Below are 18,176 nucleotides of genomic sequence, written 5' to 3' on the forward strand. Positions count from 1 at the left end.
CTCCACAGAACTATTGTATAGAAGATTTAAGTATTTATCCCGACAGTTTCTGAGTATCCTCAAAGTTAATTTTCATAAAAACAGTCGACATTCGTGCGAGTAATTGAAAAGAAGAAGAAGGAAAAATACCAAAAACATACTCAATTATTTTATTGCAAACTCGGCCGATGCAAGGAAAGCTTGGTCAAAGCAGAAGTCATCAACGAACAACAAAACCGTAGGCGAGCTATAAGCTCATCGATAGTGCAAAATGCCGACAAAACAAGTTGGTGAGATTAGTGCGGAGATTACCGTTAAAATCCTTCATCAGTCGGCGACTATCAAAAGTTATCGACGAGATCCTTCACCTGTCAACTGCTTGAAGGAAATCGGCCAATCTCCGACAAGGTCGCCGGCATTAAACAATTGCGGATTTGGTTAAGTGTTGAAGCAGTGTCAATTATTGTAAATCTTACCGCAGAGCTATTTGTAGATTCAAAGTCCACAACTGTTTACGTAACTACGGGCGGAGGGATATGAAAGCTCACGTGGTAATCGTCGAGAGGACCGCAGAGCAACACAAAGAACATACCTTCTTCTGCATTTGTCCTTTCATCTTTACTTTTCCTGAGAATTTACTCTTTTTAATCATTCTCGTGACGTTTAGATATTGTTATTTCGGTTAACTCTTTTTACCGTTACCGCCATTTGCATTCCGGTGTTCGTAATCAACAAAGAACCCCTTTCCACTAAGATGTTAAAACCGAACTAAAAAATCGAACCGAACCGCTAATCAAATTGAATTGAACCGAATATTTAGTGCATTTTGGTTCGGTTCGATTTAGGTAATTTAAAAATAACCATTCGTTTTTTCATTTTGGTTATTTCGGTTCGGTTTGGCTTATCAAATTGCACTGAAAATCTCCAAAATAATCATTATTATTTTTTTTCCTTCCTTTTCTTTTCTTTTTTTTTTTTTTGGGGCAAAGGACCGGTGACCCCTACCCAGGCCCTCGCTGGGATGCCACGCCCAAGCCCAAGCCCTCACTGCCCATAGCGAGGGCAGGTGAGGGCTAGGATGCCCTTGACGGCCTCGGCTAGGGCAAGTGATAGCCACGACCCCTCGCCCGGGGCCGGTGAGGGCTTCGCACCCCTCGTGCGGGGGTTGGCGGGGATCGTCGGGCCTCGGCTAGTGGTGAACAACTTCGCCGGCTTTGAATCAAGAAAGAAGAAATGGAAATTGAAAAACAAAAAGAAAAAATCGAAAATCGAACCAAATTGAATTTTTTATTCAATTCATATTCAATTTAGGATAAAATTCGGTTCGGTTCAAGCTTTACATCATAATAATTTAGCTTGGTTCAATATTAAAACCAAACCGCACTGAACAATTAACAACCCTTACTTTCCTCAACATCGGGGCTGAGTTCGATTACGATGGCACCAATTTTCACCATTTTCAATTTTTGGTGAAACACGTAGGAAAACCAATCTTACCACGATGATGTGACGGACCAAGATGTGTTGTACACCTGGAGTGCACTCGATCTGAAAGTAGCTTAATCTATTTGGGGCCAGAATCAAGAAGATTCTTCTTGGAGATTTAAGAATCTTTTGCAATCTAATTCCAAAGAGACAAGAAATGAAGAACAATAAGCTTAGGTCACTGTCATTTATGTACCAGGTTTCTCTCTCGATCGGCTCTTTGATAGTTGGGTACTTAAAGAGTTCCCGAGCTACATCATAAGGTTGTCGATGCTTTATGTGGTCGACAAATGATGTGCGACGAAAGTGACACCGTTGAGTGGTTAATTACGTAATGGAGAGAATTATGCAGCCACCCACATTGGGATTTTTAGTGGAAACGTTCGTCACGATTATCTGTAGTCAATATGGTGATGCCACATGTTAGTGAGATTTTGTTAAATAAGCCTGATGGTTATTAATTGTCATGTTGAGGAAGAAATTCGGAGGTAATGTTTAGTTACAAATGTTTTTTTTTTTTCTCATTTGTGGATTTTAAGACGTGAGCTTGAAGTACAATGGGGTTTTGAGAAAATAAAAGGAATATCTAAAGAATTAATGCTAATATAGAATTCTTAAGATATTTCAACATGCTTTCAAATGTTATTAATGGGTGGCTTATAAAAGACTTAACTTGAAATATAACTATTTGAAGAGGTTAGTTTTGTATTAAGTGTGCGTTTGTGTTAGGGAAAGTGTTTTTGGGAAATTGATTTTCCGGACTTCCACTCGTATGGTTTGCCGAAAAGGACTTAAGCAACGAAAAAGACTTAATCAATGGAAAACATTTTTCGATCAACGGAAAATTCATGCATAAAATTGAGAAAGTGAATTCCTAAATCTAAAGTGGTAAAAACACTCTTCAGAATTGTTCATTTTGAATTGTTTAATATTTTAATTATTTTATTTTATTTTATATGTTGTGTTTTCATTTTATAACCTTTATTTTTTTATTTTTTTCTTCCTCTCGCCGTAGTTGAGCCTATGACAGCCACAGACGTGGGCCGACGAGCTCGAGCTCGCCAAAGGCCCTCGAGCTCAAGGCTTGCCAACGATCAGTAAGCTTGAGCTTGCCCGTGGCAAAGCCGCCGACCGGTCATGGTGGAGGGACGAAGAAAAAGACAAAGATAAATAAAATAACAAATAAATAAAAATTCAATTTTTTTAACATGAGATTAAAATCATTTTCTAAATGAGGTCCTACCATTAGAAAATATTTTTGTTCACATATCACCCAACATAGGAAAACTAACCATTTTTTTGGAAAATAATTTTCCAAAAAACATTTTCATTGTACCGAGAATTTTCCTCCAATCAAACGCACTCTAAGTATGGTATAAGGAACCAAACATTGAAATGGTTGATAGAGGGAAGAAAAAAGTTTACAGTCGACAGGCCTATCTTTTTTCTTCCAAATCATGGTAGGACCGTAGGTGATAAACGTGCAGAAGTGAAATACCAAAATGTCCATGGCAACACGAAATCTAGAAAACATGAATGAAATGTGAGGAAACATCAGCAAAATGATGAAATATTGTCCAGTCAGTCCTAAATTTATTATATGGATATCAATTCAATCATAAATTTTTTAGTTCTGTCAATTCAGTTATAAATCTTTACACAAAATTTCTACGTAATCCTTCCTACCAATTCTCGCAAGAAATTTCTAATGTCGTGATGTGTCACGTAGGATGGCCAGCGATGACTAGACCACCACATCATCAATTTTTGACGAAAATTAACATGAAGGACTATATTGGAATATCACACAAATGTTTAGGAATAAATCTGTAAAATTGAAAAGTTTAGTGTTGAATTGGCATATGTACAATATGTTTATGAATGATCGAGCTATTATCATCCAAGGTTTACATAACCTTAAAAAAACCTTGAATAAAAAATCTCCAAAATAACGCAATGAATTAAAACAAGGAGATTTACAACTCTAAAATTGAAGGTCATTTGTTCAAATCCCACAAAGTGAGTGCAAACCACTTTGAATCAGATGTACATGCATGGGCCAAAAGGTTGTGCTTTCATGGGGGCTTCCAATTTCATATATCTCCATACAACTGGCATTTGCACTTGGGTATCTAGATTATTATTTCAAGAAATGAAAAGGGTTGCGAAACTAGTAATACAAAAAAGGAACCCAAAACTTCAAAGGACGACCCTATCCTGAAAAATGATTTTCCGAAAAGCATTTTCATTATACACGGAATTTTCGTCCAACCAAACGCACTCTAAGTATGGTATAAGGAACCAAAAATTGAAATGGTTGATAGAGTGAAGAAAGAAGTTTATAGTAGACAAGCCTTTCTTTTTCCTTCCAAATCATGGTAGGTGGTAACACATGCAAAAATGAAATACCAAAATGTCTACGGCGGCACGAAATCTAGAAAACACAAATGAAATGTGAGGAAACATCAGGAAAATAATGAAAAATTGTCCAATCAATTCTAATTCTCTGGTACGGATATCAATTCAATTCTAAATTTTTCAATTTTGTCAATTTAGTTATAAAATTTTGCACGAAATTTCAACGTGATCCTTCTTGCCAATTTTCGCAAGAAATTGATGATGTCGTGATGTGCCATGTAGGACGGCTAGCAATGACTGAACCACCATGTCATCAAGTTTTGATGAAAAGAAACTTGAAGAATTACATTGGAATATCACGGAAATGTTAAGGAGTGAATCCGCAAAATTGAAAAGTTTAGTATTGAATTGGCATATGTACAATAGGTTTATGAATGATTGAGTTATTATCATCCAAGGTTTACATAACCTTAAAAACCTTAAAACAAAAATCTCCAAATTTACGCAATTGATTAAAACAAGTAGATTTACAGCTCTAAAATTGAAGGTCATTTGTTCAAATCTCACAAAGTGCGTACAAACTACTTTGAATCATATCTACATGCATGGGTCAAAAGTTTGTACTTTCGTGAGGGCTTGCAATTTCATGGAGCTCCGTACAACTAGCATCTGTACTTGTGTCTCTAGAGTTTTTTTTAAGAAATAAAAAGGTCCTCGAAACTAATAATACGAAAAAGAAACCCAAAATTTCAAAGGACGACTTTATTTTGGAAAATGATTTCTCGGAAAGCAATTTTTTTTGTACACGGAATTTTTCTCCAATCAAACGCACTCTAAGTCTGGTATAAGGAACCAAAAATCGAAATGGCTGATAGAGGGAAGAAAAAAGTTTATAGTAGACAAGCCTTTCTTTTTTTCTTCCAAACCATGGTAGGTGGTAAACGTGCAAAAGTGAAACGCCAAATGTCTATGGCAACACGAAATCTAGAAAAGACAAATGCAATGTGAGGAAACATCTGCAAAATGATGAAAAATTATCTAATCGATCCTAAATATTTCGTACGGATATCAATTCAATCCTAAATTTTTCAATTTTATCAATTCAATTATAAACTTTTGCACGAAATTTCAATGTAACCCTTCTTGCCAAATTTCGTAAGAAATTGCTATTGTCGTGATGTTCCAGATGGCCAACAATGATTGGACCGCCCTGTTATCAATTTTTCACAAAAATTAACTTGAAGGATTATATTGGAATATCGGGCAAATGTTTAGGAGTAAATATGCAAAATTGAAAAGTTTAGTATTGAATTGACATATGTACAATAGGTTTGTGCATGATTGAGTTATTATCATCCAAGGTTTACATAACCTTAAAAACCTCGAAACAAAAATCTCCCAAATTTACACAATTGATTAAAACAAGGAGATTTACATCTCTAAAACTAAAGATCATTTCAAATTCTACAAAGTGCGTGCAAACTACTTTAAATCAGATCTACATGCGCAGGTCAAAAGTTTGTACTTTCATGGGGGCTTGCAATTTCATATACCTCCATACAACTGGAATTTGCACTTGGGTCTCTAGATTATTATTTTAAGAAATATAAAAGGCCTCGAAACTAATAATATGAAGAAGAAACCCAACATTTGAAAGGACGACGCTAGAATGTCGACAGAAATTAATCAAATGTTTACAATAAACTTTTTAAGATGGCTAATATTCAACAATCACGCGCATTGAATCAATCTTACACTTAATCAACTAATCTCCGAGGGTGGCAATAGGCATGCGATCATATTGGTAAATGGATTGTGTAGCGTCCCATACCGCCACATCTGAAGGGTTAAGCCTTACCAAACTCATGTTCCTCTTTAATTAATCTTTCAAAGTAATTGGCGCATGTGGAAGCTCTAAAATAGAAAAGCAAGTAAGGCGGCAATACGAGCACAAGTGTATGGAACACAAAACATCCAATGGCGAGCACGCCTATTAAGGGATATGGCCTTTCATAGTTTCACTAACTAGATAACACACATCTCAAATAACAACATCATTCAACTAATCGATTCACATATTTCATATTCAAATCTCGTTTATTCAACCATTCTCTATTACATATTCATACAAACGTTCCATTTAAGTACACTATTTACATGAGACGAGTATAACAGGGGGTAATCTACTCCGGATCCATCAACGTCATTTCCATCCATGATCTCCACTTCCCATAACATTTTTTCTTGTCAACTTCCTCATCTGAAAAATGGTTAATCAATAGGTGTACGCCAAAACTCCTCCGCAAGTAGGATTCCTAAGCCAAACGTCTAAACCAGCTATAGAGTCACATAATTATATTCAAATTCACCACAACAGAATCCAAGATATTGAAAGGATAGAATCTTCTAATCAAACCAAAATCCAAGGATAGAATCAATCACACTCCAAGGATAAACTAAAGCAGAGTGATAAATACCACAATTCAAGATTTATCGAACTAGGATCTAGGATACTCAAGAATAGAATTTCAAAACATTAGAATATCCACATCAAAGCTATCATAGCTACAACGAATCCACAAACAATGCTCACAATCACAAAACGACGGATAAACGAGCTCGAATAGCCCTAGGCATGGGCGTAGACCTCGGCTCGGCAAGCTTGGCACCACCGTGGATGAATGGCCGGCCAAAGGCAACGGCGACGGCACCGGCGGACTTGGACGGGCAGCAACGGGTGGTCGGCCAAGAAAGGGAGATGGTGCGGCAACAATCCAACGGAGTAACGACGTTCTTCACGATCGTATGATGAAATGAACCGACGTCAAATGTATTTATAGGGAAGCAGAGTGGACTCGGTTAGATTCGAACGAGTCAATAGCTGAAGAATACGGGCGTGACACGTGTCTACTACCTCATCCACATGTGATATGTGTCCCGCCACCTCACCACGTGTCGGCGTGTCCAACACGTGTCCCTCCTCGGACACGCGTCCAACACTTTTACTTCCTCCGATTGTCCTAATTTCGCTCATATGTGACTTGACGGGACTTAAATCAAACATATAGTATCCCTAAAATAATGAATCCACCATAACAACAATTTTTCCATAGCTCGTTTACTATTAATTCGAGCCCGACGAGCACTAATTTGCTTGTATCTCAAGTTGGTGGAAAACTCGGGTCATCACGGATTGGGGGGATGCTAGTATCATAGGTATGGAATTTGACTCTTGCATTCTGTAAAGAGGCCAAATAAAATTCAGAGAGATGAGATTTAGAAATAAGATAGAAAAAAAAATGCTAAACTATGAGGGTTATGAACACAAATTTGAAATCACATTTTTAATCCTCGCCTTTTGATTGGTCACGGTTCTAATAAAGATAAAATGGTCCTTATCAAGGCTACTGATACTCTTCTCTTGATGTTGAAAATACAGGGGGAATCCAAATCATGCAGTGTGACGTGGAGATAAGCATCCGTTACTTTTTCCCTCCCTTTTTTATCTATATATTTGGGGAATTAATTGATAAGGAGACAAAACCCTCAATAATTTGCTAGAGACAATCCCATAAAATTAATCAGAATGACTGGATCCCATCCTCTCTCTTGATTGAGGGGTGGATCAAATTCAGCAGATGAGCCATGGACAGGAAGAGATGGAAGAGACAGCCAACATTGCGTGGGTCTTCAGATCTCAGTCCACGTTGTCTACCTTCATCATTCATAGATCCCAAATCTGTAGATCTGATGGAAAATTCATAAAATTCGTGAATTCAGACGTAAAGTGTGACTATGGACACGAGAGACATTGTATTTTCCTATGCTTTTGGCTTTTGACAAATTTTGTGGTACTCACACTTGGATTTTTATTGGGTACGAATCGGCGGAAATTTGTTTGGGCAAACGCTAATGTCGACATGTAAAATCGTACGTAATTCTTTTCCTAATTATATGAAGCTTTTTTTGTTTTTCGATTTTCACACCTGTTTTCCTAGTAAATGACACGGAGATAATACTATGCGACCTAGAGAATGGACAAAGTTAGGGCCTTAACTCCAGGCTTCATTTGATCTAGACTTGGACATAGAGTAAATGGAAATTTTGTCCAAAAAGACCTAAATCTATTGTACGGCCACCAATTTAGTCCTAAACATTTCAATTGTGTCAATTTAATCCTAAATTTTTTGACTAATTGTCAATTCAGTCTTAGACCTTTTATTTGTGTCAATTTAATCATAAACATTTTTGAAAATATCTCTCTTTTTTTCTTTATAAAAAATATATATTTTTGACAATTTTTCAATGTAGTCATTTTAGCCAATTTTCCAAAGAATAAGTTTATGGTTTAATTGGAGAAATTTCAAAAGATATAGGACTAAATTGAAAAGTTGCCAAAATTTTTAAGACCAAATAGGCATAATTCAAAGATTTAAGACTAAATTGACCGTTGTATAATAGGTCTAGGACTTTGTCGATAATTATCCCCACAATAAACTATGCACAATGTATACACAACACAATTTATAGTCGACTTAAGTATACTATAAGTGTCAAAATTTATGTTTTGTGCTCACTTTAGAGTCAAAATTTTCAAAATGATCACTTAAGTACCAATTTTAAAAAAATGATCACTTCAGTACCAAAACTTTCAAAACGATTACTTAAGTGCCAAATTTTTTTAAAAATGTTCACTTCAATATCAACTCCGACGAGCCACGTCCGCTCAAATATTAATAAAAAATTAGGCCACGTCGGATTTCTAGCAAGCCACGTCATCTCAAATCGGAGTTGGCATTGAAGTGGGCGTTTTTAAAAAAATTTGGCATTTAAGTAATCGTTTTAAAAATTTTGATACTAAAGTGAACGTTGCATATAAGTTTCGACACTTATAGTATACTTTAGCTGTTTAAAGTCACTGAATAATTAACATTGCATGCATCACTGTCACTGGTATTTTTTCTTTATTAAAAGAGGATAGTGGTTTCGGATTGCTGGCAATTTAAGTCGGTATTGTATATTGTCTTGAAAAAGTCTTTAATGAGATCCATAGCAAGCAAAAGAATCTTATATTTGATCCTATGCTCCTTTAAAAAGCAATGTGTCCGCTCTTTTGGTCGCTAACTTTGTTGAGTGGTTCATTGCGGGGCCTCTTCCCTCTTTGCCCCCTGTTCATGGTTAAGCCAACCCGTATTACGTATTTTGCGCTTCCGTCTGTATTTAAGAACTATGAGTTTGCAACCCCACTTCAGCAGAAGTGTCGCCTCCGCCGTGGCCAGGGAACTTGCCGCCATGCTCATGGAGAATCGCTCCCTCCCTCCCTTCCCATGTTGACCTCGGCAAGTTTACCATGGTCATTACGGCTCTCATGGAAACTTTGCCTGAGGTTCACCACGAGAGGAAAATTATCCAAGAAGTCTCAAACCTACTGCACTTTTATCAATTTAGGCCTAAATATCTTAATTTTGCCAATTAAGACCTAAACCTTTTCACGTTTTATCAAATAAGTCAATTCGATCAATTTTAATCGAAAATCGCTGACTTGAACTCTGGACGTCTTGCGTGGCACTATCGTGAATTCGACAATTTTTATTATTATTTTAATACATTTTCAAACTCCACATTGACGTGGCACGATTAGCGTTGGGGTTGCCTCGAGTCCCCAACGCTCAAATGGCCGGGTCCACTTACAAGCAAAATCACACGCACGAACACGAATGACCACGACTCTTATCCAAAGACCTCGACCTCTCAATCATTGTTCGGTACTTACCTCACATTCCCGAGCACAAAATTCACCGAGCCAAGGTGAAAAAGAAGCACGGACTGGTCGTATATAAATAGCTGATCCACATACTGGAGTCAGTGCAGACAGAAAGAGAGAGAGAAAGAGAAGGAAAGAGTTTTCTGGGCATTTCTGGTGGAATTCAACGGGCACAGAGTTCATCGTCTCTTCTGTTGTTCGAGAGAAAGAGAGAGAGATTCCACAGATTCCGGGATCCATCCAAGAAGACACCCACCACTTTCTCTCTCGATTCTCGGGAAAAAAAAAGAGAGAGAAAAAGGTAAGCGTTACCAACTTTCCACTCTGTCATCAGAACCCATTTGTCATCAGATGTCTTTTTTTTTCCCCCCCCCCTCGATCTTGAGTTTTTACGACGTTTGCCGATGTTGTCTACAAAACCCACGAACAGCATCGAGTTTCACTTACCATTCTTGGCAGAAAAATTTTGTCTTTCTGAGTTTCCATATCAGTGGACCTCCACTTTAGGCAGTAGCGTTACTCCTCGTCCAAAGATGGTGGCCTGCAAAATCTTGAATATGAGGGGAGTAACTTATGAGCCCTTCCCACGAACTTACTATTGATCTCCACATACAAATTTTTTCTTCTGGGATTCGTTTACGGTGACTTGTTCGGTGTTCATCGAGGACTGAGTTTGTCGACTTGCCCCAGGAGAGGGAGAGACAGGGGAAGAAAAGATGAACAATTCAGTTTCTGAGCAGAGCTTCTACATAGAAAGCGACGAGGAAGAAGAAAGGGATGAAGAGAATGGGTCTGGCAAGGCCGCCGGTGGCGATGGAAATGAATCGGATTCCTCCGCTTCCTCGGCGGAGAACCGCCAGCAGAACAGGCCCAGCTCTTACAACACCTCCTGGCCTCAAAGTTACAGGTCTCCTGTTTCCTCTCAATTGTTTCTGCTGGATTTTATTATGTAATCATTCCAATGTTTTCACAGCTATTTGTGTGAGAAATAGAAATGATCATGCTGTGATCCAACCGGCAAATTTTCTTCCGTCTGTACAAGGAAAAACTTGCACAGTTATCATCAGATGAATGACCCGTGTGTGCTTGGATCAAGTAATTGATACAATCAAAGACCAAGTAATTGATCACTTCCAACTATCCTTGTTTCAGGCAATCGATCGATCTCTACAGCAGCGTGACGTCTCCGAACATCGGATTCCTCGGAAGCACGCCACTGTCGAGACTAGGCAGCTCATTCCTCTCGTCGTCGGCACTGACGCGGAGGCACACTCCGGAGATACTGTCGGAGGTCGCGAAGCCGCTTCTGCCAGAGCAAGAGGAGCAGAGGCGGAGCTCTCACGCTTTGCTGCCTCCGCTGCCCCGCAAGGCATCCGTCCGGAAGGATGAGAAACCATCCAAAGGGGCTGCCCATGAACTGCCAATGTCTCGCCATAGCTCTTACGGACAAGCTTTTCTCAATGGTACGTTGAGTCTACGTTACACTGTTATTTAATATAATTTCTATAAAAAAAAGAAAATCATGGTATGTTAATATCAATTTATATCCTTATAACATAACCGACCAATCACCGTGTGAATTAGGTAGTGCACATATTCGACATCGCGCGTGATATTTGTCTTCTTCTACCGACGATGGACTGAATGAATAAATGATGTTTGTACTATACTTATACTATGTTGTCCCCAAATTAGAGTATGTAGCTAGTTGTAAAAACCATGATGTTCGTACACATCCAAAAGAACTAAGAAGGGGACTAGGCAAGACACCACATCAAGATCCAAATCTAACTTTTCAAATATAATTAAAGATCATAAGAAGTTGCGAGTGCAAATAGTAGCAGATAAGACCTTCACTAAGTTTGTCCAAGTGTACATACTGCTCTCTGTCGTTTTATCAAATTCTAAAATGCTTCGACTTTAAAACGCGTCGTATTTAAAACGTTGTGATGTCGTAAATAGTAGACCCATTTGGCGTAGCGCGTTAAAACATGTAATTTAAGACGCATAAAATTAGACAATTCTATATAGTTCGATACTGCTCAAAATCACACCAAAACGAACTCTTGAGCATAAGATGGGAAACAAACAAAAGAAGAGACTATTACTATAACAATGATGATGGTCATGATGTGAACACGTGGTGGATGGGCCATGCATGTTGGGGGAAATGGGGCCCACGGTGGCCCAATTAGTGATGGCGGACATGGCTAATGATGGTGTCTTTTTCTCGCCACGTGTCCTTAGGACTTAATTCCGATCCTTCGGATGATTTCCATTCCTCACGTGGACCCCATCCTTCTCACCTTGATTTTTGGCTATTAAATTTCGTTTCGCTTCGGAAAAAAAAAAGAGATTTCATTTAGCCAAATTAAATTATTCCAAAAATAATTCCTTAAAAATAATTATTTGTATTACTTGAAATAGTTGCAGCAACAGGCACATTCTAGATTAAAATCTAATTATCTAAATATAGTCTTTAAACGGTAATAGCATGAGCAATTCTTCTTGATATTATGACGATTCAATGGTCGGATCAGTACATAGCCCATAGTTGCAACAACTTAGAAATTGTTTATAGTTTTTTTTTTTTCTTTTGGGTCAGCTAGTCTATACTATAATATTCCATATAGCCCCAGCTTGATTTAAGACTTATCTAGATGAGATCTTTGGATGCACGTGGAAAAATTCTAATATATTCCGTATTGTCATAAAAACACAAAAAAGAAATTTGTTGCCAGCCTTGTTCGTGATCTTGTTCGTGATCTCTGTCTTATTTGTGTGTTTGTCTTCTCTGTTTGATTGTTTTAAGTTTGTGAAACTTTGGCTCGTGCGAAGGTGGCCGGAATGAATCAACCTATGTTTATTGCATGATGGCACATGGTGCACATGAACCCGTTCAGCTGCCCTGACAAATTTTATGATTGAAGGACAAAAACATTAACACCAACTTCTCTTTAGTATCTTTCTTCGTATACATCAATGGGAAATGTTTTCCTGATAGTACTGTTAGGGATGGTCAATCTCAACCGTAAATCCACACATCATCATCGCGTAATTTACATAAAGCATTTATTGATTAGGAGATTGTGTGCTAAAAAATAACCGACAATCTTGTCAGACCGTCGACTATTATCTTCCTACATCAATTATACAAGAACATCTCCCCTTTTCATAATTTGGATACATAGTTATTATAGGAATTTCACTTTTGTTCCTCAAACTTGCAACGGTCATACTGATCAATGTACTTGAATTTTAATCACTGGAGGATTGTCCCCACGGCCACTTTTCCAATTTAGGAAGAGGGAGGTGAGGGGTTCGAATCCTCACCTTCGGAGCGGAGTGGGGTGAGGACACCCGAGGAGGGAGCATGGTTTCGCAACTTGCACATAGTACATAGTGCACACAGTATGACTTGTATAATAGGATAGAATAGAACCATTGCAAAAAAAGTACTTGAATTTTTGAAACTGTCATACTTCTCTGATCAACTCCATCCGAGCTCAAATCTGGTTTGTTGGACCCGGTTTTGTGTGTTGGAATGGTCGAGATGTTTGGCATGGTAAGTTCAAATGCAATGTCCGTGTCAAGAAACTGCTTTACTCAAATTTGGGTTTTGATCTTTAGTGCCGTTAGGTCTCTCGAACTATTCCTAAATTTCAAATTCTGCGCAGCTACATTATGTACGAGCGATACTGGTTTCGATGGGTTCGTGTGTTTTCTGTTTAATTCATAAGGAACCTTCTCTATAGGCATGAACGTTCTGTGCGGAGTCGGGATACTGTCAACACCCTATGCAGCAAAAGAAGGGGGGTGGGCCGGAATATCCATATTGATCGTGTTCTCTGTGCTGTCCTTCTACACCGGAATCCTACTGCGCTACTGTCTGGACAGCCAGCCTGGGCTCGAGACTTACCCGGACATTGGTCAAGCCGCATATGGTACCCTCGGACGGGTTGCCATCTCGGTAAAATCTCATATTCACATGCTCGTTTAGATGAAAGAAAAGCTTGGATTGGCCTCTGACATCGGTTTCTTTTCTCGTGTGTTGTCTTTGTGGGTGCAGATAATTCTTTACGTGGAATTATATGTAAGTGCAGTAAGGCTAATTCAGTGAGAATTTTATCATCTTTTCTTGCTTTGTACGGTGGTTTAATGTGATCTTCTTCGTTTGTTTTCACGAGTATATACGTTGTGTTTGGCAGGCATGTTGTGTGGAGTACATTATATTGGAGAGCGATAACTTGTCGGCGCTGTTCCCGAACGCGCACATCAGTTTGGGCGGATTTCATCTGGACTCGCACCGCATGTTTGCTTTGATGACCACGCTCGCTGTTCTTCCTACTGTTTGGCTTCGAGACCTCAGCGTCCTCAGTTACATCTCTGGTGAGTTTGACTTCATTTCTTGATTTTGCCATTGTGGGGATTCCACAGTAAAAGCTCTGGTTACGTTGCCGGAAATCTACGCCTTTATCAACCTCCGAATCCGTACCTCATGAGCTATTTTGAGTGCACAGTGATCTTGATTGAGGATAAGTTTTCAGCTCATTGATCCTTCAGTTGCTTTTATCTTTTCGTAGCCGGGGGAGTTATAGCATCCATACTGGTTGTCCTATGCTTGTTTTGGGTCGGACTAGTTGATCAAATCGGTTTCCATGCCAAGAGCACGACGACGCTGGACCTCGCCACTCTTCCTGTCGCTGTCGGCCTTTATGGCTACTGCTACTCTGGACATGCCGTGTTTCCGAATATCTATTCCTCAATGGCTAAGCCAAGCCAATACCCATCTGTCCTCATAACCTGGTAAAGCGAACCCTCTGATTTACAAATTATAATATTTCCTTTCGGATGAATTCGCAAAAGTCTAGAGACCAAAACGCCATGGGGTGTCAACCCAGTGGCTCATTGTTTTTTGAGCTGAGGCACGAACATTTTAGACTCAAAATCAGGACTGAGAACACTGCGCAAGAGCAGTACAATGTCCTGAAGTTGGATTTGCAACTCATCAAGTTCTCTTTTGAAGAACAAAATAGTTAATGTGGTCTAAACATTTATGTAACTTTTGTCTAAATGAATGTCATTGTATTACGGGCGTAGTTTCACCATTTGCACTTTGATGTACGCCGGAGTGGCCGTGCTGGGGTACTTGATGTTTGGTGAATCGACACAGTCACAATTTACGCTCAACATGCCCCAAGATCTGGTTGCCTCCAAAATAGCCGTTTGGACTACGGTATGCTCGAAACAGCTTCACTTTGTTTGTCAGGAGGATTCAGTATAATCATACTATCATATAACATTTGCAGCTCCTTTCCTGTTTGAACTCTCTTTGTGAGATTTGTTCATTGTGTTCTGTTCTTCCTTCTTTCCATTTTCACCTAAACAAATCTCGATGCTAAACGGATGTGATTTCTTTTGTTCTTCTGCAGGTGGTTAACCCTTTCACCAAATATCCTTTTCCATATATCATTTGGTTTATGAAGAGAGTATTGATGAAATGAATCACACAACAAATTCCATACTAGTGTCCAGAAGACATGGAACTAAATGGTTCCACATCTTTCTCACCAAATTTCATTCTTACACCTGAGATTCTTCTTGTCCTAAATTACTACGCATGTCTATCTAATATCGTTAACATAAGAAACAAATCGCTCTCGATTTTTTTTATGCTCTGAAGTGGTTATTTTATACACTTGTAAAAGTCAATCACGGGTTTGATCTATTTTAGATCCAGTATGCTCCTGTTTTCAGCATTCTCCTTAACTAGGGACTACATATGCGTTGACCTTGTCTCCGGTGGCAATGAGCTTGGAAGAACTAATTCCGTCAACTCATGTCAAATCTTATGCTTACGCTATTGTCATAAGAACCGCCCTCGTGATATCGACTTTGATTGTGGCCCTTTCGGTCCCTTTCTTTGGTAAAAGTTTCTTGTTCATCATCATCTTGTGTTATTTGTTCTTATGTTAGTAGGTCAACAGTCCATTTTCTCGGACTTGGCTGCGTCTCTTTTATCTTATCGCTACATTGTCATTGGGCGACTTCTTTACTTTTGCTCCAGGTCCTGTGTTGTCACTGATCGGATCTTTACTCACAATGCTTGTGGTAAGCTTGAGTTCATGAGTTACTTTTACGTTTAGAGGAGTTTAAAAGTCATTGGTACTAATATACATAATGCTTTTACCGATATTCAAATCATATTTGCTGGTTGATGATGCTGAGCTATATCTATCGCAGACCTTGATACTTCCCTGCGTTTGTTTTCTAAGCATTTCGCGGGGAAAAACCACGCGTTTTCAGGTATGCTTATGTGCATTATTTGGCATCGACATGAGATCTAGATATTCACATTGCCATCGTTTATATTCGAACTGACTGATTGGAGAAAAAAAAGTTCTAAAGACCAAAGCATCATATATTCGTCATCTAGTCGTCCTGCTACCATGTCAGATCCTAATTCATTTATGAAAGTATCGACACCGACATCCTAATTCATTCATGAAAGTATCTATACCGATGCTTCAGAAAATTTATAGGTATATGACAGTAGGTTCTTATAAAGATTGAAGAATGCTTCTCTCATTTGTGAAACATTTAGAGAGCAAGCCACTGAAACAAGGATGACTTAAGGACATGAAACTTGCCATAAGCTTTGCGACTGTAAATTTCAATGTGCATTTCAGTATGGTCGACCGGTAAAGCTTCCAAGCTGGCCTTCTCAGCAAATTTTCTTGATGATTTGCGCCTCTCTTGCTATCAGGCGGCATTTTGTTGCTTAACCATCATAGTGGGGGTCATTTCGTCGGCCTTTGGAACGTATTCCGCCCTTTCCAAGATCATCGAGAACTTGAGCAGCTAAGGACTGTGAGAAGAGTTTCGCAGATGGATGGGAGATATCTCTCACACACATCAAATCTATGTTACTCTCAACTTTTTAGACAGTTTTTGAGTTTGTACTGTACTCCTTTGATGGGGGTCTCTTTACCTAGTTAGCGATCCTTTTTGAGTGTCTGTTTCATCGATTAATCTAACAAGAGACATTGCTATTGCAGAGATGCAAAATCTGGTTATTACGTACTAAAAAATACATAAACGAATCTGAACATGGACGTTCGTTGTTTGTGCATCAGAGGTATGCAGTAGAGGTAATTTTTTCGTTTTTGCTTTATACAGCTTAATCACTTCTATTTTAAGTAGGATCACGCTTATCGAGTGGAAGAACTAATGAAATCACGACATCGAGCTGCTGCAATGTGTTACCAGTTACCATGATTTCTAGTCAATAGCTCTTGTAAGATCTATTGGTTAATTTGACAAAATGATGCGGTTGTGGGGGCGGGCCATTGATGTTTGAGTGATGTCAAAGGAATTAAGGATAGATCAGAGTGTATGATGATGGATATCGATGGATAAATACAAATGCATGATAGAATACGATCACCACCAAAGCATAAAGGACACTTCACCAGCCAAGAATAAAGACACAAAGCTCCTCACCAAGGCTTAAACGACAAACCATCCAAAAATCGCTATGGGGATAAAGGGTTTAGTATCAACTATTCAAGAATAAAGAAACTGAGGATAGATATTTGCTCACTCAGAGGCAAATGTCATAAATTCTCAATATTCAAGTCTTGTCCTCTTGCAATTGAGATTACACCTTTATTTATAAAGATATGACTAAATAAAAGAGAAAACTATTTGAATTCTCAAAAACCGATTAACCTAATTATAATTTTAAAAGCAATACCAGAATAAAGACACATAAAAAACTGTGAATTAAAAGGCTCAATAGCTAAATGCATTTAACAAGTATCATGTGCATGGAAACTTGATAAGACCCTTCAAATTCGTGCACTAGTATTGGAAGTCAAACAATCACCATAAAAGGTTGTCAAACAACGATAGAAATCGACTAGAATAGCATACGGTTGCTAAGTAGTCGATTAGTAGCCTAGAAATAGACAACCATGTCGCATAATCGACAACTTCATCTTTGAATCCACATTTTTAAATTTGAGCAGAAATTAGATTTCGCATGCATCAATAGTGAGTGGGTTGGCTCAATCAGTGAAACATGATTTGCATTTAAAAGCCAATCAATAAAGCTCGATGCTCCCGCATAACAAAACATCTTAATATCTTATTGACAAAATGGGCAAGTCGGACATCTAAATTTGGAACTAAATGTGCATAAAAACTAGATGTGCTACGGAACTTCTTTCTTTACCTTCTGAGAAAACCCTTACCTGCATCAAATGCTAGCATAAGTGAAAAGAAGAGAAGCGTGATAGGTATAGATAGAGTAATCTAGCCAATGTTTGGTTAAGATTGATGTGATCTAGTCATCAATGAAATGAAGCTTCATAGGTTTAGACAGATGTAATATATATAATCTAAAACACGTTTAGATTGATGTGATCTAGTCTAACAATTGAGTTCAACAAAATCTTCAAACTCTTGATTCACATAATCAAATCCTAAACTTTTCATTGAAAACGCAAGGCCTAATTCCCTGAAAATCGCCCAATTTTAGGTTTGGTTCCAAGTTTATCTCAAAAAAAAATTTTGTCTTAGAAAAACC

General features: G+C 38.4%; 1 protein-coding gene across 2 annotated transcripts; it reads left to right on the top strand.

Moving 5' to 3' along the window:
* The first annotated feature begins 9,674 nt into the window (after window positions 1-9,674).
* Window positions 9,675-16,648, top strand: LOC115755306 (amino acid transporter AVT1C). 2 transcript variants are annotated; one of them, XM_030694639.2, is made up of 13 exons: window positions 9,675-9,893; window positions 10,277-10,493; window positions 10,739-11,049; window positions 13,342-13,556; window positions 13,656-13,679; window positions 13,795-13,975; window positions 14,170-14,392; window positions 14,687-14,822; window positions 15,019-15,038; window positions 15,367-15,512; window positions 15,654-15,697; window positions 15,830-15,892; window positions 16,353-16,648. In XM_030694639.2, the coding sequence occupies exons 2-13, from the start codon at window positions 10,303-10,305 to the stop codon at window positions 16,449-16,451; spliced, it is 1,653 nt and encodes a 550-aa protein (XP_030550499.2). In that variant the 5' UTR covers window positions 9,675-9,893; window positions 10,277-10,302; the 3' UTR covers window positions 16,452-16,648. The 2 variants fall into 2 exon arrangements, with proteins under 2 accessions (XP_030550499.2, XP_030550500.2); XM_030694640.2 differs by having other exon boundaries at window positions 9,675-9,887.
* The last annotated feature ends 1,528 nt before the right edge of the window (window positions 16,649-18,176 follow it).

Source organism: Rhodamnia argentea, chromosome 8 (genome assembly GCF_020921035.1).
Source record: "Rhodamnia argentea isolate NSW1041297 chromosome 8, ASM2092103v1, whole genome shotgun sequence".
NCBI classification, from domain to species: domain Eukaryota; kingdom Viridiplantae; phylum Streptophyta; class Magnoliopsida; order Myrtales; family Myrtaceae; genus Rhodamnia; species Rhodamnia argentea.